The 25,531-nt window shown below is 35.9% G+C and overlaps 1 protein-coding gene across 27 annotated transcripts in view; it reads right to left on the bottom strand.

The window, feature by feature from the left end:
- The window catches only part of SOX6 (SRY-box transcription factor 6), a 492,935-nt gene that overhangs the window by 86,700 nt on the left and 380,704 nt on the right, over positions 1 to 25,531 (bottom strand). For 15 of the 27 annotated variants that reach the window (XM_087879414.1, XM_087879426.1, XM_087879421.1 and 12 more), the window contains 2 exons: positions 19,934 to 20,054; positions 8,557 to 8,636 (listed from right to left, as the gene is read on the bottom strand). In XM_087879414.1, coding sequence (XP_087735540.1) covers positions 8,557 to 8,636; positions 19,934 to 20,054 — 201 coding nt within the window. Of the gene's footprint in view, positions 1 to 8,556; positions 8,637 to 19,933; positions 20,058 to 25,531 lie in introns of all 27 variants that reach the window. The other 12 variants (XM_060687705.2, XM_034416987.3, XM_087879469.1 and 9 more) reach the window with 1 other exon arrangement.

Below are 25,531 nucleotides of genomic sequence, written 5' to 3' on the forward strand. Positions count from 1 at the left end.
CATCATTCTCATCATTCTCATTCTTTTTATTTCTAAACTCGATTCATTATCAAACCTTCATTTTGTTTTTGGAACAAGTACTTTTTAAGTCCAATAATTCCATCCAGTAATCTTGAACTGGAAAAGGTCCAGTCTAGGATCTAGAATTACGCATAGACACTTACAATTCCACTATTGTCCAGATCACATCTAGACAGGACATTCATGATTTCCACTTGAAGAATAATTGCTCATGTGGAACATGGAAACAGAGTCCCTAAAAAAGTAAGTAATTTTCCACACAAGGTACTCATATTTATTACAGGAAAATAGCCATGTGGGTTACTTAATCTACTGTATCCCTTCAGGCCCCATAGATTGGTATGAAACCATGCGGTCAGAAAATCTTAATTATGATGACTTAAAGCACTAATAGAGCAGGAAGGGATGAGCCTGAATAAATTCAAGCAACACATTAACATATTTTTAATTTAATTCTCTATGAAAATTGGCTTGATTCTATGAATGAGAGATAATGATTTAAAATTAACACTGGTCAAATAAATTTGCTAAACTGTTATTTAGAAGTGGCTTATTTGGAAACCAAGCAGAATTTAAACCACATTTTGAGTTGAGAAAGTTGCAATAATGGAAAATGAAATTAAATTCTATCAATTAAATTCTATCTTTTTTTTCCAGCTTATTGTTTCAGTTTTTCTGTAAGCCGCCCAGAGTCACTTGTTTGTAGATGTGATGGAATGTAATACAGATTCACAGAACGGATGGGCTGCATTCCAGAGGAGCAAGAGAGAACAAAGTTTAGCTTGGTCAGAAGGAAAAGAGTAAAGAGAGCTCCTCCTTAGGCCTTCTCAGAGTATATCTTTAATTATGCAATTAGTTTGCTTTAATTTGAAAAGATTTCTGTCTGTAGGTGAGGAATAATAAAGGCAACTGCTTAGAAGAAACTCAGCATGTCTCTCTTGGTTTTTGGAACCCAAGAGAGATGTTGGCTATATAAATTAGAGAGGGGGGGGAGAGGGAGAGGGAGAGGGGGAGAGAGAGAGGGAGGAAGGGAGGAACAAACAAATTTGGGACTTTACTCAACTTATTCCAGCTTCTTATTACAACTCCTTTCTCCATCTTCTCCTATTCAAACACAGTTAGCTTCTACCTTGATTCTGATCATCTCCATTGCAGCTGAGTGTACAAGTATAGAGGCAAGAAATATCCCCAAGTTACATTCGGAAAAAAACTACTGTGCTGGTGGCCTTGAATATCCAGTCCCACCTCTAACTCTCACTGATGTCAATGATTTAAATCAAAGATAGACCCACTGAAGCCAAATGAAACTTAAGTGACTCACAGCTAAGTCACTTTCACCGGACTGAGTCCAAAGAGATTATCATTCAAAAATGAAATATTCTGCAAATTCTCTTTGAACTACACTGTATATTTCTGAAACAAATCTACTTGAAATTGTATTTGACTTGGACAGGCTTATTCAAGCAGACTGTCTTTTACAGTGGTAATCTTGGCAAAAATATTCACTTTAACAGAGATATGATAAGCAGGAGTATTTGGTTTAAAATAATAGAAAAATAGGCTCATGGGGGGAGGGGTTGAGAGAGAGAAAGAGCGTACAAGGCAGAATGTTTCTATAAGGCTAATGAAGACAGAAACTGTGCCTGTAACAATATTAAGTTTATTTTCTCTAGTGATACGAAGAAGTGAGCAATCTGTCACTAATACTCTAAGTGAAATTACTTGTCTTGGTGGAATTCCCGCTGACAGTCAGTCACTCACAGCATTGACCTGAAAATCTACCTGCTGAAAAACAAATTGCAGTGTCAAACTTTGAAAAGGTAGGAAGCTGGTTTTAATTTTGATTGGTCTTACTTGAATCTTTTACGCAGTCTTCCCATCTATTTTTCCGCTTTCTCCCCAAACCCCAATTCTTTACTGGATTGCAAATAAAAATAAAGGAAACCCCTGTTTAGCATTTGTGCGGGGAAATTATTATTGCTGGCTGCATCAGAGAAATGTTATGTCAGATAAAACTGTTAAAGTGTGTCTAAGCAACATTAAGAGTGGCAGGCCCGCCAGTGACTGACTGGGTGAGTGAACACATTACCCAGACAGCATTGTAGGAATTAATTTTCTTCAATAAAGTGATTTTTAAGGCTCATATATTTCACAATCTAAACATATGTCAGTGTTTCATAAACAAAATAAATGGATTAAAATAAAACATTACCAATATGCTGACACATGGAGATACTTTAATTAGGAATACTTAAGCTGTGCGATATCTAACTGCTGTATTTGCTATGGTGGAGTGTGCCCCATTTCACAAAGCCACAAGCAGGTATGACCCATTTTACACAATGAAAGGCTAGAGCCAAACCCAATTGCCTTTTCTCTAGGATAGCCTATTGCATAGCATTTACTCCAATAAAATTCACTTTAAGCTCGCAGCAATATACAGGAAATGCCTAAAGAGACACGGCTCATATACCAACTTTTCCACAGGGTGGGGGTGGGGGAGAGCGAGGAACAAATGAGATGCTGGTTCTTGAGAATAATATTTCTTCATAAAAGGCTACATTTAATGCCTTAGCTATTTAAAGGCCATATTTACATGACTGTCACATTACAGCGGCCTCTCTCCTGCACATTCTTCTCTACTTACTTTAAGGGCCTGAACGAAAATAGCTGAGGAAAGCAAATGTCAACCCTGTCCTGAAATTTATATGTGTGAGAGAATTAGAATAAGTAGAAATGTAATATATTGTTTACTGTACCGAGTGCCCTCTGTTCTGTAAAGGTCAAAAGCATTGTAACCTTAGAGTTACAGTTTCTGATTGTTCCCAGGGTTAAATACATTATCAAAATTAATGGTTCAAACCCTCAACCTTCAGATATATGAGTATTCCTGCCTCCATCTGCCGAACTGTTCAACTAAAAATAGCATTCTTTGGCCTTCATACTGCTAATATTGTACCCCTGAGGCAGGCGCTGCAATGCTTCAGCAATACTTTGGATCTGCACCCTGTGGTATAACAAAAGGTCGTTACGTTGTGCAAAGCGAAGAGCAGAGAAGAGCGAGAGGATAAAGAAGCCGGCTGGACAGGCTTTTGTGGCGGGTGTTGTTTAATTTCATTGATGATGAAAACTTTCAGCGTACAGCTGCAACCAGGGCTAAGAGTTGCCAAGGCTCATTAATGTTATACGTGATAAACTTTGAAGGACAAATTGCTCAGGAAGGCATCAGGGATAAAGGGAAAGTTATAGGTTGGTTTTACTCTTTCACCCTCCCCTCTGCCTCCATGCACACTTCTAAAGAACATTTTGTTTAGGAGAAATCCAGTTAGCATAATTGCCTCTTTTCTTTCTTGTCCTTCTTCCTCCCCCCCCCACTCATTTTATATACATGTATACACACTCACATCACTTCTTTTTTTCTTTTCTTTTTGCTTTGCTTTGAGGAATAGAAGGAGAAAAAAACAATATACTAAAGCTTAGCCTTTCTAAGACTAGGGGAGAACAGCTATCAGATTATTGTACTGGGTCATATAACTGAACCTTCTCATTGTATAATCATATAGATTAATTAGTTAATTCAAATACTGATGGGAGGAAGAGACAGTTTGTCAGCATGAGCCCAGATGTGATTCCTCGACACTGAAAGTAGTCACAGGGTGGTTAGAATTTGATCCACTTATTATTAATTCAAATTTAATGTTTATTCTTTTTTTTTCCCCCAAATCCCTTTCCTTTTAAGGATTGAATGTCTGCACTTTTGGAGTCAAGGTCTTTTAAGAGTAATAAAATGATGAAAAAGATCAGTATGAGAAAGAGAGGTACATTAGACTCATATACATTTCTATGTATTCTTCAGTCTTTAATTCCTTGTATTTAAAATGGACACATCACAAACTAATTTTCTCCACAGCTGTTGGTTCTGAGAAGCAAAGTGGACAAAAAGCCTTTAAAAAAAGTAACTCTTCTGCTACTTTGAATGGCTCGCAGATTAGGCAATAGCTTGTTATGCCTATTTTAATCAGGAATTGTACTCAATAGAATTCAATATGCTGTCATCCAGAACATAATCTAGATCATGCAATATTCTGGACAACTCAGCTAATGAACCAATGAATTACAACTTGCTTACAGATAATAGTTTTCTGCATTACTCAGTGGACCACACATTTCTCTTCTTTAGAATACATGGCAAAAGCAGGGGTGAAATCTACTTACCTTCCTTACCAATTCAGAAGCGCACATGCTATGCATGCGCACTCACTTTGCTCACTCACGCACACGCATCACAGGCGTGCGCAGACCTGCATATGCGCAAAACCTTCTGCGTATGCGCAAAAGGTAAAAAACACATTACTTCCTGGTTACAACCAGGAAGTAATGACACCTGGCCAGGTGGGCGGAGCTATGCTCCACCGTCGCTACCGGATCGCCGAACCACCAGCCAAGATCGCTACCGGATCAGGCGATCCGGTCCGATCCGGGAGCATTTCACCCCTGGGCAAAAGACTGCTTAACTTTAGTCTCTGAAAAAGCTTAGACTTTCCAGATATTTAGATTACAGTTCCCAATCCCTTGCCATTGGATATACTGAAATGATTGGGAGATATAAAACCCAATATCTGGAAAGCACCAAGTTGTCTACCGTGCTGAAAGACATTGTTATGTGTGCTAGGGGATGCTATAGGTTAGTAATACCTTTTGGAGCACTGAAATTTATATAGCGTAATTTTGAAAGTGCTATAGCTGTTAGGAAGAGTTCAATCAGCAATCTCAGCAAATTCTTCAGAAAGAATAACTGTGTTTGGGCCTGTGTGTGTTGCTTCAATTCTTCTTAGATATACAATAGTGTCACAATACAATACATGTTGTGCTATTTCTATTAAGGGGAGGGAAGTCTTTCAAAAGAAGAAAATAAGATATGATCAGCAGTTCCAGTTTACCAAACCTTCACAGTGTTTCTCACAGAAATAGCTCAGGATTAAGAATCATTTTAAGAATAAATTCTGTGAAAGATTTGACGCATAAAAATTGATTGTTCTTACAACTCAAGAACAAGAATTCTCTAATCAAACTGAGACATTGAGGTACCCATTATAAATATTATAAACATTATAAATACAGTAAATAAAAGCTGCCAGATTGAAATATGGCTTTTCTTAGACAATGTTTAAATCTTACAAACGTCCTATGCTCTGAAAAGGAACAAGGTAATGTATCATGTATAATTTATATTAGTAGAAAGATATGAGTTTTAAGATTCCTCTTAATCACAAAAGAATATGACAACCCAGTAGACAATAGCCGTCCCTTTACAGAAGGAATTCCAGGAAAACATATCATGATCTCTTTCCCTTAGCTGCTATAAAACCTCAGTCTTCTTTTAAGGAACTTTCTCAGAAAGAAAAAATATAAGTGTCTCCAGAAGGTAGGTGAACAAGAAAATATCCTTTGAAATAGACCTAAAACAAACAAGCAGGCTACCCATTTGATTATTTGTTGCAGTCCTCAACCATTTCCAATTGAAAGTGGTAGATCAATAATACAAATTAGGGAATTGTTGTACATAAACAGATGGAGTCTTTAGTTGTTTTCTCCTAGTCCACTCAATAACCACCATACCGATCCTATCAGAAACAGAACTGACTTCTAATAAGAAGTCTGTAAACTGATTTTTCTCACTTTCTCTTATCTCTAGTCTTAAATTCAGATGTACTTTTTCTCCAGCAGGTTTCGATGTTTACATTAAAATGTTTAAACTTAACTGTATCTATTTTTCCTGATATTCTTATAATTATTCAATCTCTATTATATAGATTTAAGCTAAATAGTTTGAAATAGATCTATACTAGTCTCCCTTTATTTCTTTATCAGTGAAATATAAATTTGGTATAAAATGGTTTGTCGTGAATGTGACTGCTTGAGGGCTCCTGGATTGGAGCTGAAAGGCGAAAGGGATGCAGTATGCTCCCTCTCACATGCTGGAATAGACCAGGTGTCTCGATAGAAAAACACTTAATCTCTTCCCTGGCTCAAACTGATGAAGGGAGGAGAACTTGTGGCTCAGAGGTTAATACAACTGCCTAACATGCAGCCAGCCCAAGCTCGAATCCAAGTAAGGGTATGGCTAGCTGATGAGAGCTAAATAGCTTGAAATAGATCTATACTAGTCTCCCTTTATTTCTTTATCAGCCAAATATAAATTTGGTATAAAATGGTTTGTCGTGAATGTGACTGCTTGAGGGCTCCTGGATTGGAGCTGAAAGGCGAAAGGGATGCAGTATCTCCCACAGACCAAGTGTCTCGATAGAAACACACACACACACACATTTTGTGTATCTGTGTTCTCAAATTTTCGTGGGTGTGTGTATGTAAAAAGTTAAAATCTCAGGTGTTTCCCCACGTCATTAAAAGTCTGTTAGTTAAAATGCTTAAAATCCTGGCTAAAATCCCAGTTTAAAATCCTCCAAAATCCCAACAAAACACTTTGTAAGGTCTTTTGAAACTCTGGCTAAAATCCTAACCAACAGTGTAAAAGTTTTCTTTTTGGCAACGTTTCGACAAGCTCTCTAACTTGTCATCATCGGGCCCCTACTTTCAGTTTAGAAGCTGCCAAAGCTTCTAAATCTCTCAATGGGCAGGAGAGTGCTTGCTGGCTGCCTGAAAAAAGCCTAGAAACTAGTGGATTGTGATTTCACTGAACTAGGGTTGCATAAAAATCTTGGTTTACGTAGGAAGAAACTGGCTAAAGAAAAATACACACACACACATGCACGCACTCACACACACACATATATGCACGCGCGCACACACACACACACACACACACACACACATATATACATGGCTTAGGACCTGGTTATCTACGGGACCGCCTGCTACCACCAATAGCCTCCCACCGGTCAGTACGCTCCCATAGAGAGGGGCTCCTGCGGGTGCCGTCGGCCAAACAATGTCGACTGGCGGCCTCTAGGGGGAGAGCCTTCTCTGTGGGGGCACCTACGATCTGGAACGAGCTCCCCCCGGAGATACGGAGGATCCCGGATCTGCGCACCTTCCATCGCGCGCTTAAGACTTTCCTATTCCATCAAGCTGGCCTGGCCTAAATCTTCTCCCCTTTTTAAATGAAAATTTTTAAATGTAAATTTTAAATTTGTTTTAAATTATGGGGTATTTTAATTCAGCCAAATTATTTAATTCATTTTTAATTCATTTTAAATTTTTGTATTTATGTTGTTTTATCTCGTGGCTGTTCACCCCCCTGAGTCCTGTGGGAGAAGGGCGGTATAGAAATTTAATAAAATATAAATAAATAAAATATAAATATATAATTAGAATATATATTTTTCTTGATTATATTTGTCCTTACAATGTGGATTTTGGAATCATTTCTAAAACTGGATTTTGGAATCATTTCTAAAACTTCTCCAGTTAGAAGATATGCTGCTTCTCTTTTCTTAGATCCCATCCAATTCTGCACTAAAAATGATAATTGAGCAAATTTCTCCTTTCATTTATCAGGATCCTCAAAAAATTCTGTAACCATTAAGGCTGGATATTTTTTATGTTTTAAAATATTCTGTAATCTAAACAAGCTGGCATTAAATAAGTCTATTTTTCCTCTAACTAAACTGCAATGTCTGCAACTACTAAATTAATACTACTATAATTTTGGTTGATAACAATTACAAAGACATTAGCTACAATATTTAAATAACCAAAAGGTAAAACTCTAATATGATTGCTAAACACACCCACTTTATAAGCTTTTGACTGCTGCTTCATTATTTGACACTATTGTGCCTTTTCTTGGGGAATATTAAAAGGCTATATAATAAATTGGAATATAAATCATTTTCACACAACATTTAGTTCCCCCTATGACAAAAATAAATAAATGACCTAGCAAGGGACCAAACTCAGACTCCTGATGGCTGCTGGCATCCAACCAACTTAACGCATGGAAAGACTGAGATTCCATAAATACAGAAGCTGCAAGTCTACAGTTTAGGAAACAGTCATTACAAAGCCCAAAAGAAGGAGAAATCGACATTTTTCAGACACCCACTATGAGGAGCAAAAGCTAAACAGGCTACATCTGGAAAAAGCTTAAGAGAAATAAAATGTTTTGAACCTAAATTCCACCAAGAGCTACTTGTTTCTTCCATCCTTTCTTCACATACACACCCGGCACAATTTAAGTACCTTTGAAACATCTTTCAGTTGAAGACAAGACTTAAAGGACTGCTTTAATTTTCTCACCAAATCAATGGGCTTAAAAGCGTTTAAACATAGATTGGATTGTGCCAGAAATTATTAAGTAATTGATAAAAATACAAAGTTGGCTGCATTTCCCAGCGTCAAGCTTGACACATGCTGCTCTGTTTGCAGCATATTTAGTACATAAGGTGTTAATCCTTCTGGGGCTGTGCTTAAAAAATTACTTAACATTCAAGCCATTACTTAGCATACAGCTGGTTAGCAGTTTTCCACTAAAGTACTGGCTTTGAGCCCACATATTTTTATTCTGGCACATACCTGGAGCTGTAAAGGGCTGAGTCCAGAAGCAGCAGCAGCTGCCATTGTTGATGGAATGAACTGCACAGGATAGTTATCACCTGTCAAGAAGAACAATGCACACAGGTTTAGACAATGAGCAGAGAACAGCAGCATGCAAGTACAAACAGGGCCTGAGCTCCACAACACCGCTTTAAGCCTAAACATCTGCAAAAACAAAAGGGGATTGTTGGGCACAGACTTGCACTTCTGCCTTGGAAGTTCTGCTCAGCAGATCGCTAGTAGGCAAACTGGCAAAACATAAAATGCAATGCTGAGACCTAAGCATGCTCACACTTATTAAAGCTCACGTAGCAGCACTGAAAAATAATTGCGTGTTTAGAAATTTTTCAAATGATCCTTGACACAAAGCAATGCACAAAGGCATTGCAGCTTGGGAGCATCAATTCCATTTAAAACGTCTTTAGCTGCACTTATTTGGACTAACAGATCAGTTAGAGGATGTTACCTATTTTCAATAAATTATTATGCACAGCAGTATATTCTTCGAAGGAATGTTATTTGGATCTTTTCAACTTATCTCTTTCCTGGTGTGCATGAGCTCAGATAGGCAATTTCCAGTTCTAGGCATTATGGCGTAATTTTGTCTGATGATGCTAGGGTTCACTCACACACATACACAAACACAGACAAATCATTTTTAAAAATATTTACAGTTCCTATGTAAACAGCCTATGACTGATTTTTTTTTTGATATATTATTTTGTTATATTCCTGTATAAAGGCAAAATATGTTCATGCTTCGAAGCAAAATATCTGAAATTTAAATTGATACATTCAACAATACAATAAATCCTGGACTGTAAAAAGGATAAACATCTCATTTTCTCCATATTCAACTGGGAGCGATCCCATAGAAAATCAAGTCACAAGGAACACTTTTCATTTTCTAGAATCTAGATTCTGGAATCCAAATCCATTACAGATTTGGTTAAAATTTTAGAAATTATATGATGTGAGCAAAATTTCTCTCAAACAGGCCTCCTGTGTTGGTTTTCTTGACTTCTTACCTCTGATTTCCTACCAGTTTCTCCGCTTCCACAAGCTAAACTCTCTTATCTTGGAAACTGAAAGAAGCAGGTCACTCTCAATACACAAAATATAGTTTTTCAGCAGGCCAAATTGTTACTTCTGCTCCTTTATCCTCTAGACAAAAGGGTATTGTTTTGGGTTTTACCTTGGGCCAAGCCAAGAGAGGATCACCTATCCTGCCCTCTCCCGTCAATGAAAGGCTATAGCTGTAGGCCAGTGAAACTCTTTACCCTATTAATGTAGATTGTGGAACTGTACTGTCAGATTTGTTCATAATATCCTCTGTTGTTCCATAAACCTTTCTTCGGTTATCAACGGCAATACTGTTATATTGATTATCCATTCTCTGGTTGTACTGTATGTTAGATATAGGGATTATTTAACTCCAAGTATTTTAGTGTTCAATAGTGCTATAAAGTATTACGATAGAGTTGCTCCTAAAATAAGAAATGTCTAGTATAGGAATCTGTAGCCTGTGTGAATAGAATTACTCAATATCCTTTCACATTATAACTACAACTTGCATCGCTTCACTAAAGCTGGAAGTGGAAAGAGGAGTGGAAAATGAAAAGAGGAGTAAGAATATAAAATATGTAACAGTAAATATATGATTAGATATAAATATATGATTAGATATAAAATATATATTAAGTGATTGATATATTGCACAATAATCATACTTCAACAATGCTTTCTCATTTAAAATCAGTGTTACAAACTATCTCCAGGCTATATTTTAATAAGCTATTCCTCTTCCATTTTTAAAAGTTTTATAATAATATACTTGTTTTGCATAAACTTTTTTTCACATTACACACAAAATTAATAACATAGGTGTGGTATAGAAGATTTAAGATAATGCAACTTCGGAATGGCGAATTCCCCCATGCACATACATCAAGTTCTCAACCCCAGCTCAATTCTCAACTATACCATAAATTCCCGAAAGCAATAAAGCAGTAAAGAAAATATTCTCTCTTCAGCTTGCCATCCAAAGAGCAGCCACACTTCAGACAAGCTCAGTGTAAATGTTAAGTTGCTTTCACTTTTTAAACAAATGGTGAGGTTCTAATCCACAAGGTCTCTCTGCATCATATCCATAATACCTCATCAGATCATTGAGCACAGTATGTGCTTGTACACAGTCCACTAACAATTGGCTTCTGATTGCATACAGAGCGCGTTGCTACAATGGCTTTCCTAACCTACATTGTGCTGGTGTCCTAGGGAGTTTATAACATTCATAAAATCTAATCTTATTCCCTCTTTTCTATGAGGTTGATTTTTGCCTGCAGTAGGTTCAAAAAACAACAACAACTAAACTAAACCAAATTGTTTCTTCATGGTATAAAACCCTTGTCTTTTTACGGTTAGATCATTCTGCTTATCTTCTTTGAAAATGAAACAATATTTTCTGAATATAAAGCATCCTCATCAAAAGTTAAATAATGTTTCTTTGGCAATAAGCATTTTGAAAAAGAAACTGTCATGAAAATGTTGAATTAAATTTCCATTGCTTTAAATGGGAAAACAATAAGCATTTAACTCTGCACAGGGTGTGCATTACCAAACATTTTCAAGGCAATCTTTCTTTAAATATAATGAATAATTCATTCCCTTTCCATACAATCCTCTCCCCTCTCTCTCTTTCTCTCTCTCTCTCTCTCTTTTTCTAACTTCAATATCACTTGCTTTTATTTGTATTAATACATATTAAAGCATTTCCTATCGTGTGTATATATATATATCTTCTCCCTATTGGCACTCCTTCTTCATAGCTGTCATGCTTCCAAGGTTTGAAGTAGCTTGGAGTATGTCTGTGTGAAAGTGTGTGTTATTAGGGTCCCTGCCATAGCTGATAGTGTTCTTTGGCTCACCTGCTATAGTTTTGCCTTATGCCGATGGCAGCTTAATTTCATTACTCTGTATGTCTTCCACTCCTCCCCAACCTTTTAAGCAGAAAGTTAGCCTTTCTAAGATTAAAACTGAGCATTCTAAAATGAGCAGTCCAGGGCTTCATATAATCCTACTGCATTATATAATAGTATTATTTGGAGAACAAAGCATGACACTTCATACCAATGGAATGTTTTGCTGACAACAGTAAAACTGAAGCAGGTACATGTTCTTTGGAAGTAGGGGCTAACAACAAAGGAGGGGAGAAAGTTAAAGAAATAGAAGATGCATATTTTTTTTCCTAACAAAAATAATTGATCAATGTGTTTCTTAGTAGCTTTTTTAACAATCCATCGCTCAACATGTTGTAGCAATTTTTTTTTTCAAATTTGTTTTTGTATTTGGAACGCTTGGGTGAGGATCTATTCTTCTTTAATTTTATAAAGGCAGACAAAACAAGTCAGAACAAGTTCATTGTACATATAGATGCATGCTAGCTTTGATTAGTGGGAGAATGGTTGAACAGAGACAAAAAAAAAACACCCTCCCACCCTTCATTCTTTATTTTGCAAACTAGTCTTCTAAGCTTATCTGTTGATTATATATTGGCTTTTTTTATTGTGTTTATACACATTAGTCACTCTAAGATCCAAAATGATGCATCAACTTCTGTTTCACTTGTCAGTATACACAATACTTATTAAAAAGATGGAGGCAGCAAATGCTTTCAGTCCTTTGATCTGAATTCCAAACAAACAGTGTTTCTTTGTTTTCTTCCACAGTCTCAAAATCTGTATGCAATTCAAAACTTTCAAGTACACTTTTCAGAAGGTACATACTTCCATAGTTAAGTCACTGTATCATCTATAGCAATGTTTCTCAACTGTAGCCATTTTAAGATGTGTGGACTTCAATACCCAGAATACCCCCGCAGTGCTGCCTGAGGAATTCTGGAAGGAAGTCCACATATCTTAAAATGGCTACGGTTGAGAAACACGGATCTACAGATCATCTCGTAACATAATGAATCTGAACTGAATCTTGTTTGTTAGACATTTTCTAAGGAAATGAAGCTATATTACTGCAAAGGGAGTCCTAGTAGTATAAGTAGTTTGCAATCATAATATAAGATTCAGTCTGCTCAAATCCAAAGTCCTCCATAAAGCAACACAAGTTTACAAATTTGACCCAGACTGTGATTTTAGACTATAAAGAACTCTTAACTCCTTTGACCGCTCGTTTTCTCAGTATACGTCAGGGGTCTCAAGCTCACATCGTCATGTTGTCATCACCTGATGTTTTACAACTTTTTTCCCCTTCGCTAAACCGGCCGTGGCCGTGGCCAGCACATGACACATCCAGCCCGTGGGCTGCGTGTTTGACAGCCCTGGTATAGGTAGTCCTCAATTTACGTCCACAATCGGGACTAGACTTTCCATTGCTAAGCAAGGTGGTTACTAAGTAAGTCATGCCCAATTTTACTACTTGTTCTGCCATGATTGTTAAGCAAATCATTGTAATTGTTAAATGAATCATGAAATCAATAAGCAAATGCAGCCTTCCTCCATTGAGGAAATTTGTTTGTTGAAAGCTGGCTGGGAAAATTGCAAATGGCCAACACATGACCTCAGGATGCTGCATTCGTCATAAATACATGCTGGTTGCCAAGTGGCCAGATTTTGAGCACAAGATCGTGGGTATATTGTGATGGTTGATCGTGCAAGGGCTGGTTGTAATTCTCATTTTCTCATGCTTTTGTAACTGTAAACGGTTGCTAAACGAATAGATGTTAAATCGGGGATTACTTGTAGGATCTATCAAAAACTTCTAGCTAAAAAGAAAGATTCATTGGGCATTGCTATCAGAAATGGTAGCATGAAATAATTTGCTTATAGCTCATTCAATATAGTTTAATAAAGTTACAATTTATATAATTCAGACTTACAAAAATGAAGTTTATAGATGAAGTCATGTTGGAAAGAATCTTATTTTTTAAAAAAATAGTTTACAACTGTGTAAGATACATCAATAATAATCTCTCCATATTACAAATGTGAAAAACAGAAAGCTTTAGATAGCCCCTAAAATAATATTTATATGACTGTTTTAATTGAGAATTGCAGTAAAAAGATTCTGCCTTTTAGGATCAACCATCAAAAGTAAAGGAACAAACAATCAAGTAATATACCAAAAGATTAGCAATTGCTAAAGCAATGATGAAGATCTTGGGAAAAAATCAGATACTATGATGTGTGTATATCTACAAAGATCAAACCAGTGCAGGCAATGGTATTCCCTGTGACACCTTATGGAACTGAAAATTGGACTTCAAAGAAGCTGGATAGGAAGCATATTTTCAAATTTGGTGTTGGAGAAAATTCCACAAACATCCAAGAAAACAAAAATGAATCATCCAGCAAATCAATCCAGAGTTCTGTCTCAAGACACAAATTATCACTCTCAAATTATCATATTTTGGACATGTGTGTTACCATATTTGTTATGTGAAACCTAGCTCTCTTTTTTGATGCTAGGAAAGGGGGAAGGAAAGAGAAGAGGAGGAAAACCAACAGTAAGGTGCATAGACACAGCTATAGTAGTTATGAATACCCTGTTAGAAGAACTAAAGAACCATGTGAAGGACAGATTGTCATGAAGAAATTGACTTAAGTAATTGCTAAGAGTCACTGATGATTTGATAGCACATAATCAATTTATTTATAAATAATTAAACAGACCAATCTGACCATACGTTATTATCTTGTTGCAAAGTATTTGCTATATTCTATTACAATTATCATATTATGGCATGGCATATATCACAGCTAGGTTGGTAGTTGGTAGCCTGCCTCTTTCTTTTTAAGTCTATTTAGGATTACTGTGCTGACAGCTGATATTTGAATTAGGGATCTTTTAGCATACCAGTCACTTACAATTAGATCTGCTCTCATATTTTATACTTTTAACATGATGCCTATACTTGACTAAATTAACAGTAAACTGTTATGGATTAGCATTGACCAAAGAGGTCATACCATTCACTTTACAGCTTTTACTATGCTATAAAAGAGTCAAATTATCCAATAAGCAATAGCTTGACTTGCTCAGTTAAATGTTGGCTTTGTAGCAGCTCTACTTTATATATCTCATTTAAATAAAACGTCTCTATCAGTGAAAATTGGAAAACTGTCAAATGCACATGGATCAAAAGACACAACAGTAATTTAAGTTATACAATAATTTAACATTTTAATACAATATGCACCGTGAATACACAAATTGATTTATAAGGCCCAGATTTTTTAATTAGCAATTGCTATGTTGAAAACTACATTGTATCATACTGGGAAATATGGTAAAGTTTTCAAAATTGGTTCTCACTTGCAAGATTGATATATACAAGCTTGGGATTCCAAAATATCTTTTGACTATCTCATATAAGGGATGGACTTATTTGATCTAAAATACTTCTAAATTTAAATAAAGGATTATATAGCGGAAAATCATTTTTTTCAATATTTTACTTTACAGATTGGTTGGGGCTACAACTCCCAACTTCAAGGGAATGCTAGGAGTTTTTGCCTTAGCATATCTAGAAATTTGATTTGATCTGAATTGGAGCATTTAGTTATTAAGTAAAGTACTGGTATTAATAGCGTGACTCATGTAAATATGGAATATAACATGCAAATGTTATCTTGGTATTAACAGATAAAGCTGAGTTAGCCAAAACATTGCAATATTCTGACTTCATTGACTAATTTGTAACCCTTTCTAGATACATTATTAATTGATCTAAATTTAAATCAAGGCATTGGGATCTATTACATTGTTAAAACAAATTCTTGATAGTTTCAAAGGTGCTTGAAGGCAATAATGTACCCTGGACACCTAATAGTTATATATCTCAAATAATGAAATTGAACTAAAATATTTGGATAAAATTAATACTATAAAATCAAAGTTTGCCACTGGAAAATTTAACATCCACGATTTACATATTTCTGAAATATATTTTCCTAATATCAGCGTGCTGTTTTACAGATATATTTAGAGAAATCTTCACCATTAGTTTTCACATAGGATGTTTCAATTGTCACAGAAAGCTTTGCAGATTTAAATTTGTTCTATAAACTGCATTTTGTTTCTCAGTTTAATCAGTGGTCAATTTTGCTCACCAGAAACTTGTTTTCACAAACCATTTTTGAACTGGCGTAGTACTTTGTAGTTCTACATTAGGGTTCTATCCTAATATATTTTCCTTCCTATATGTTAAAAATATTGTGTGGTTGTTCATCTTTGTTGAATTATATACCAATAGTTTAGAAAATAATAGAAAGAGAGTAGAAGTTGATATTTCATTTTTATTATCACAAAAATATGTATTCTATAAAACTGGAAGGACATCCAGTTTTATCATCAGATAGAAAAAGGACAGCTCACCCTTTTATATTTGAATAAGCAGTATTGTCAGGGTTCTAAGAACACCCCCAATTTTTTGTTCTTTAAATAGAACCAGGGAAGCTACCCTGGACTTGGCGGGTTGGATGAAGCCACAGGCTAGATTGGCATCGATGTACTTTCTCAGTTCCTCCATTTCCTTGGGAGTCATGGAGTACATCTTTGGTATGAGCCCCATTTGTCTACCCAGGCAAGCTCCAGAATGATTGACTCAGTCATTTATGGGGCTCTGACGAACCAAATGAGTTCTCGGTGATGGCCCCAGTGGTGGGTTGCCCCGGTTCGCACCAGTTCTGTAGAACTGGTAGTAAAACCGGCGGGAAGTTCCCCCCACCAACCCCAACGTCATCAAAACGCTTCTGCGCATGCTCAGAAAAGTGTGCACACATATTGTGGCCTGCCAGCAGCCTGCACGGATCATGGCTGATCCCGACAACGAGGAGGCTGGTGTGGGGTCACGCCAGCAGCCTGCGCAGCCGGCGCTCGCGTCAGACAGCGAGGAGGCTGAAGAGGATGTGGTGCCAGAGGCAGAGACTCAGCCAGGGCCTTCAGAACCTCCAGAGGCTCCTTCAAGTGGAGAGAGCGAAATGGAGGAGCCTCTCCTCAATGCTCGAGCACACAGGGCTGCCAAAAGGCAGGAGTGGCTACTCAGGAGGAAGAGGCCTCCTTGAGAGTAAGGTTTGAGGATAATAGGCCACTCCCTTAGCCTATTTAAGTCTCACGCAGTTAGTAATTTCTTGCTGAACAACGTGTAATTATTACAGAGCATTTTGGAGAGTGAGTGTCTTATTGTATCTTGTTTTCTGGGCTGGTTGCCAATCTTTGCTGGACTTTGTTTATTCTTGGTACATTATAACTTTGATAAGGACCGTTGGAGTGTGTCACAATCCTTGGGAATCCGGAGCTGGGGCAGAACAACGTGTTCCCACTGCGAACCAGTAATAAAGGTAAGTAGAACCCACCCATGGATAGCCCATCTCTAGCTTGACCAGGTCCATGACTATTGTGGCAGGGGCTCCGCCAATTAGTGTCCCATCGACCTGCTCAAAGAAGATGTGCCGTGCTAGGGGCCTTGTATGTATGCCTAGCTTCCAGACCTGACAACTATACTACCAGGAATACTTTTTTAGACATATTTCGAAACCTGAACTACATATTAGTTTTAAAAACTACCAATTCAATTGGTTTAAATGTTAATAATTTAATTGTACAACATGCTATAAACATGTAAATGTACAGATTGATTACATTTAAAAAAAAATAAAAAATAAAAAAATAAAAAGTAATGCTTGTCTACAAAAAAAATTGAAAATGCTTAGAATTGAAAATGATTCTTATGGTAACAGGTATGGGGAATAGCATAACAATAGCATTTTAGGCTTATATTCCCCCTTCCCAATAACGTTTTACAGCATTCTCTGGGTGGTTTACAATGTAAGCATTACTTGCATATCGCCCTCAACAATCTGGTCCTCATTTTACCAACCTCAAAGGGATGGAAAGCTCAGTCAACCTTGAGCCCCATCAGGATTGAGCTCCAGGCTGTAGGCAGAATCTGCCTGCAATACTACACTTTAACCACTGCACCACAAGGGCTCTTGAATCCTTGAATGTTTCTGATGACAGCCCTAAAATAGACTAAACATGAGCAACCTTTTGGTGGCCAAAGACAACACTAATCTCTCTGAAAGACAGGCGTTGCACTGGAAACAACAATGATGCAAAGAAGATAAGGGCAGCAAAATTTGCAATGGGGTGGGGATGATATTTTTCTTTTTTTATGGCTTATGCAGGATTTTAGCAGTATCCTTCCTTTGCTGCAAATCTGTGTCAAATCTATGCAGTTGTCAGTTTTATTATGAAATATCTGCTCCAAATAATTTTTTTTTTTAAATTTGATTTATATGCCGCCCTTCTCCGGAGACTCAGGGCGGCTTACAATGTGTTAAACAATAGCCTTCATACTTTTGTATATTTATACAAAGTCAGCTTATTGCCGCCACAAACTGGGTCCTCAAATAATGTGAAATCATGTCTTTTTTTTTTTTTTTGCACAAGACTATATAAAACTGCAGTTAGCATACTGTAACAACCATGGGAAAAGGTTCAAGATTTGCATTTGGACCCCAAACAGCTATCAGAGGTAGCACATTAAACATGTAAAAAAAATCTACCTGACAGCAAAGGATGGGTCTATTTTTTAAATCAATAACCTGGAAATACTTTCCATTGACATCACTACTCTGTTTGCAGTATTTTAGCACGTGAAAGAACAACTTTTCTCACTCCATCAGAAAAACTTCATGTCATAGATTGGTTGGAGAAAATTAAGATAAAATCTATATCCAAAAATACGAAGTGGACAAGCAGCTAAACAGAATGCTAATCTCAACTATTATTCCAAATAAGACATAAGAATCCATTTTCCATTTGTCTGTTTTTATAAAATCGACAAGGCAGAGCAAAATGAAACAAGAAGAAATAATTTAATGTCTAAAGGAAATGCTATAATTGATTTTTTTTTCTTTAATATTCATTGGAGAGGGGACAGATTAATGAGAAAAATAAAGATGCTATTTCTGGCCTATGATCTACAAGGAATATACACACGCAGAAAAGGTTGGCTTTTATTTACTTAAATCTTCTAACTCTGAATTTCTCCACTAACATGATTTTAAACATTTAAAGCCTGTTTACAGGGAGACTCTGAAAGTAGCTTCAAACCATTATATCCCTAATTGAATTCCCCAGGAGCCTGGTAAACTCAAAGGAATAAAGAAAGAAATCATACCACTTGCTAAATCATCTCTAAGCATTTCTCACTGTGAAGTTCCCTGACCTGTTACAAGCTTGAACTGATGATTGCAACTGAACTGCTGAACCTCTGTTATTTAGATGAAAATCGTATAAAATGCTGCCCAGTTGCAATAAACAAATTAAATCATACCTGCCTTCACTTTTTATCTCTAATTATAAAGAAGGCTTGCACAAAAGAGTAAAATGTGTACACGCTGATGAGAAAGGGCTGAAGAAAAGGGACAGATATATGTAATTTTCCTATAAGAAGCGGGTTACTCTTAACATGCAAATTGGCATGGAAATGGCTCAATAAATTCAAAAGAAAATAGATTGTGGTATACAGAAATAAAAGAAATATGGTTGTGCACAGTCAATTATCTCATGTCTCTAGTTAAAAGAGTTCTGGCCTTGAAAAAACTGCACGTTCCACACCTCCATGATATCCTTTTGTGTATATAAACACAACACAAGGGAAGTCAATCATAGAATCATATCTTATATCCCCTCATCTACATCATTTTTATTTTAACTTGTTAAATGTAATTTATTTATTTATTTATTCATTCATTCATTCATTTATGTATATTTTCTAACCACACATCTCCCTCAGAGATAGTCTCTGGGCAATATGCAACATTTTATTGATTACAGAGAGCTGAGGTGGCGCAGTGGTTAGAGTGCAGTACTGCAGCTACTTCAGCTGACTGCTAGTTTAGCAGATCAGTGGATCAAATCTCACCGGCTCAAGGTTGACTCAGCCTTCCATCCTTCCCAGGTGGGTAAAATTCGGACCCAGATTGTTGGGGGCAATATGCTATTTATATACTGTCTTTGGTGTAAGCCGCCAGAGTCCTCGGAGAGTGGGCGGCATAGAAATATGAATAATAAAATAAATAAATAAATAATAAACATTAAAATCAGAATTAATTTAAGATTTAAAATTATAAAAATAACATCATAAAATTTCAAAAGGTGAAAAATTCCAAGATGGGGAGATTAGCAGTTGCTAATACAGGTGGAGGCCTTCTCATGGGGCCAGCCGTACCTACAGTTGTGTAGGCCTCTGTGTCCCCCATGCAACACTGTACAGCCAAATTTTGACCGCTCTGCACAAGGCCATATAAACAGCTGTATATTCTCAGCAACTTACCGGGTTTATAAGTTATTCCTGGGGGGAAAAGAAATCCCTGCTGGGCTGCTGCAGCCGCTGCCAATGTCCGCTGGTCGTGTGGAAAAATTGGGATCATGAGAGGAGGCATATGACCTTGAACCTGCTAAACAGAAGACAATATCTGATCAGAAATTGCACCAATCTTTCTTAACAAATCTCTCATTATCAACAATTGTTGACTAAGTCCCACTGAACCTTTTCGTTATCATAATTTCAGAAGAGAAATGCCATTAGAACCCATGGGATCCAATGTGCTATATTCACCATCCTTTCGGTTCCTTGCTTTGGAAAATACCCATAATTTAAAATTAAAACAACTTGTCTTTCAATTTTGAAAAGGTATTATTTGTCATATGTACCTCATTGTAACATATAAGCCATTTTGTGAATGTAATCATTACCATAGTATCTGATAATAACAGAGTATTTTCTAATATGTTCCACTATTTTAAATTTCATTTGACTTTCATTGACAGAATGAAAAGCAACAATTAAACATTCAAGTAAAAAAAAAAACCTGAGAAAAGTGTTTTATTTTCAGTTTGTTAGACCAGGCATTTGACAATGAGCTAGCAAAAGTAGATGCAAATATTCCTTTGAAAAGTTCAGTTTTAGTTCCTGAAATCTTTAATTCATGGTTTATCACAAAAGAACTAGAATTATTCCAGTTGAATATTTAAGTGGGGGGAGTATTGTGAAAAATGGGAAATCATATTCATAAATAATATAATGATTTTAATTAAAATTACCAGTAACCTCAACCCAAAAGGATCCTTATGGATCAAAATAGGAAGTATAAAAATTACTTTGTAACCAGAAAAGGGTTCATACCTTGCCTTGTTCCAAATGAATGGCAACAAACTCCATTAAAAAGTCAAAATGAACTTCAAGCATTTTTTTTTAATTCCAAAAAATAAAATAGCCCTGGTAAAAAATCCATATGCTGACCTATGACACTGTTTAAATACTGTCAGATTTTCTTGTCATATCCATGTTCCTCTCCCACTCCCTGATGCAGACCAGAAAGGCTACTGTGTGTATACTTCTAAGAGAGTTAATTTACCAACAACTCTTCTCTGGGGAAAAACCCTAAGATGTAGGTTAATAAAGGTCAAGAAAAAAATATAAACACTTTACAGTATTTTTCAGAATCCATTTCTCAGGAAAATCAACTTATAATAAAAAAAAGTCTTTGTGCAATTACTGCCATAGCAATGGGGCGTGAAAGAAAGTAGCTTTGAGCAGCCATTTCTTTTATTTTAGCTGAGGTAAGCCTGCTTCTGCAGCAGCACGTGTAATACGGTTAAATTGAAGTTGATCCTCCAGTGTCCAGTACCAACATTCAATAATAAGACTAGCTTTATTCATTCGTCCTGGGTTCCTGAATAACTAAGAATCAAATATGATTTTAGTGTTCAATTGTACTAGGAAAACTATAGCTTCTTGTAAGAATGGGATACAGTACTTTTTATAATCACCCTGAGTACTTTCAGCATGGTACTAAATCAGTTGGATGTAGCCTACTTTTGCAACACAAGGTAACTAGATAACATCAAATAAAATATCCATAGAGTTTTTTCTTGAGTCACAGGAAACAAACAAAAGAACCACAAATTTGAGAAGGATGAAAAAGTAGACACCCAAATGCATTGTACATTTTTGAAAGTTACAGAGAAATAAAAGCATGAATCTACTATTCAAATTCATCCTCTCAGAGAGTGTGCCAAGGCACCTACTTAAAAATTAAGATGAGATTATGGGTTGGCGTTTAGCTTTGGAGTATGCCAATTTACCATTAATAAAATCTGGAAAATAAAATAGAGCAAAAAGCAGAGCAGAAGTATCCTTAGGCCATTATGCTACTTATTCCTGCTCTGCATTCCAAAACTATGATACCATAATCCTTGGGGCAACAGGAATTAGTTCTCCTCTCTTGCCAATGTGATACATCATCTGGTGGTCAAGTTTACTAAAAATTTTACTGCATGCTTTCTCTCACAATGTGGGAGAAAGAAGCCCTAAAATAAGAGGGAGGCAAGAAGGAGAAGCAACAAGAACAACAAAGTTAATACGAGACAACACAACACAGTTTATTGAAAAATGTCATCTTTCAAAACAGAATCCTTTCAATAAGGAGAGCTTACATAAAATGATACACATTTGTATGGAACGAATCAAGGTAAAATGAACACAGTAAATGACAGAGATGGCTAGGTAATAGGGACCAAAGACCTCTTGCCCAATCAAAACGCTCAGAGATGCCAAGTCAAGAATCAAAGGAACCTCCCTCAGTTTCAAAACAAACACACTTGCAGGGATGGAGATCCAAACCAGGAATAATGGCAGTCTTTCTGGAGAGACTTCAAGCAAGCTTTGTAGAGGTAGTAAAACCTGATCCAAGAAATCATACCGTACACATTCCTAGGATATTTAATTGCTTCTCTGTTCATTGAATGTTTCTGAAAATCAATGTACCAGCAGATGCCAAAGTGTCTCTTTCCTTGTCAAAAGCCATACATTTTTGCACCAACACCTTTTTCTTTTTGTCTCCTCTGCTAACTTGATGCTGTTGCCTTTTTATTTTTGCCATCTGCCCTGGAGCTTCATTAAAGATACATGAATGGACTAACTGGCCTGATATCTTGTGAGGAACAGGTGCTATTGTTTGTCCCTGAAGACTTGCACTAAAGATCTGACTCTGAATACTTAAGAAAGAGCATCTGCAGCAGTCAGTCAGAGAGCAACTTGGCAAAGACCTTGCAGTGTGCTAATGTACAAACACAGTGACACTCAAGGGGGCTCATTTCTTCTTTCATGAAGATTTAACTATTTTTTTTTACTTATAAGATTAGAAATATGTACCAAAAACTTCACAATAATCTTTAAAGCCTGTCAGTGAATACCAGGAGCAAAACTATGAAAGCCAAATTTATTTTGCGTGAAATATAGATCTAAATAAAGGCAGCTGTTGAAGACTTTGTGGATTTACACTGAAAATACAAATGAAATAATCACAGGTTTTTCATGTTTGAAAAACCTGTGTTTTTCAAACACAGGTTTTTGAAAATCATGTTTTCATGATTTTATTCCTAATTAATGATTTAGTTCTAAAGTTATGAGTTATGATTAGATGTCTATTTTAATTCTTTTTCTCTCTCCCTATATACTTACTATCTACCTATCAATCTAATTTAATATAAAACAGTTGTATGAAAAAAGATGAGTAAGATCATCATCCTATTGAGAATTTAGGTATGAACAGCATTTGTGATGTAAAGATTCATTAAGCAGACCAATGCTTTGAAACTGATTAATATGGACAATATTCTTATATATATATATATATATATATATATATATATATATATATATATATATATATATATATATTAATAACAGTAATAGATAATCATTTGATATGTATGTAGTATATAGTATACACACAGACACACCGAGAGAGAAACAGAAACAAAGAGAGAGAGTATATAAGAATAGTATTAGTTTTCCCTCTTCTGAACTTTGAATAGGATTTCAATTCAGTGAAGAGGAGACTTGAAATAGATTTACTATTGCAGTTGTCACACAGCTTTATTTTTTTCTCTTTACTGACTGCCCTACTACAAATTTATTTTGGCCACTACTGTAGTTTGCAATGAGTATATCATATCATCATTAGGAACTGGGAAAATTTTCCACTTAACTATTAGCATTCAGGCAGTGCTAAAATGCAGGAGGGAAGAGGAAGACAGAAAAAACAGAATGGTTTCAATTCTTATTAGACTAGACAAACTGTAGCCTGTTTACCATATTTGCTTTCAAATAAACAGGAACCCTTTCCGTGTTATTGCCTTGTCATGTTAGAGTGGTTTGCATTGCTGGCAGAAGCAGCATGCTGGTATTACAAAGCAGAGAAACAGGATTTGTATAGATAATTTTATCTTCCTCAAAGGCCGGTTGTCCACCTGGCAAAACATGAATGATATCTATCCCACTTCAATGATCTAATTTCATAATTAATTTCATATTCATGACATGGTAAGACACTTTGAGACTCAAGTACCTAATAAGTTACTAACATGTACCTAACAGTCTGGTCTAGTGGTTAAGGTATTAGGTTATAAACTCGAAAACCATGAGTTCTAGCCCTGCCTTAGGTACAAAGCCTAAGGGTGACCTTGACCAGTCATTCTCTCTCGGTTTCAGGAGGGAGGCAATGATAAGCTACTTCTGAAAATCCTTGCCAAGAAAACTGGGACTTGATATGATTGAATGGAAAAAAAGTTATATAGTATATAATATATAAATATTTAGTATATGTTAGTGTTTTGTATAAACACTTTAGACACACATATATTTTTAGCTTGATGTCTTAATCACTACATCAAAATGCTTCAATTTTACATATATATGTGTGTGTGTGATTGTATATGTGTGTGCGTGTATGGGTATGGGGTGAAATGCTCCTGGTTCGGACCGGATTGCCCGATCCAGTAGTGATGGCGGCGGGTGGTTTGGAGAACCGGTAGCAAACATCCATGCCCCCCCCCCACAATGCCCAGCTGAGCTGCACGATCATCAGAGGCTTTTTTTTTTTTTTAACTTTTAAAAGCATTTTTTCTACAACCTCTTCGGCTGAAAAAATGCTTTTAAAAGTAAAAGTAAAAAAAAAAAAAAGTTGGCCATGCCCACCCAGTCACATTACCCCCACTACCAAGCCACGCCCACAGAACAGGTAATAATAAATTTTACATTTCACCACTCACTAGTTTCTGGGCTTTTTTTTTTTCTTTCTTTCTGGCAGCCAGCAGACCCTTTGCTGCCCATTGGGATATAGTAATATATAGTACAGTATATAGTACTGTATATAGTACTGTACTATAGTTACTGTATAGTTACTGTATAGTTACTGTATATAGTAATATATGTACAGTATATAATCTTATTTAATATCCTATATAACATTTTAAGTTCTATATTCTATTATATTCTCTGTATGCTCCCTTGTAGAAAGGTTTATTAAGAATTTTTCTAAGTTTATTTCAGCACTTAATATGAATAATTATGTGAGTACTTTGTTTAGAAATTATGTATTGGCAGTATTCAATAAAAGAAATTATTTTCCTTAAATTATTATTTTTTTACTTCCAGTAACCTTATCATTTGTTTGAAACAAGGCAGTGAACAAGTCATATATGCATGGAAAACATCCTGTATAATTAAATACAATCAAAAACATTCATAATGAATTATGCATATATCAATAATGATTGTTAAAAAACATATTTTATAACTGTAGAAAAAGTTATGTGAATATTTAACAATAAATTAGTTTCATTCTGCAGTCCAATTAGGTTCTCTTTCCTTAATGTTTGCTCTTCCTGAGAGTCATTCCGACTATAATTTGAAAAGGATGTATAAAAATAAATGTAATGAGTGTAGTGGTGTTCACTATGTTCATATTGATTCACAATAAATTTATAATAAATATGAATATAGTGAACACCTTCATATTTATTTATTAATTCTATCACTGTATAAATGTAATAGTTTGCTTGTTTTGTGAGTTATTTGTATCTA

This window comes from Pantherophis guttatus, chromosome 1, assembly GCF_059756535.1.
Source record: "Pantherophis guttatus breed Tessera chromosome 1, ASM5975653v1, whole genome shotgun sequence".
Lineage (NCBI taxonomy): Eukaryota > Metazoa > Chordata > Lepidosauria > Squamata > Colubridae > Pantherophis > Pantherophis guttatus.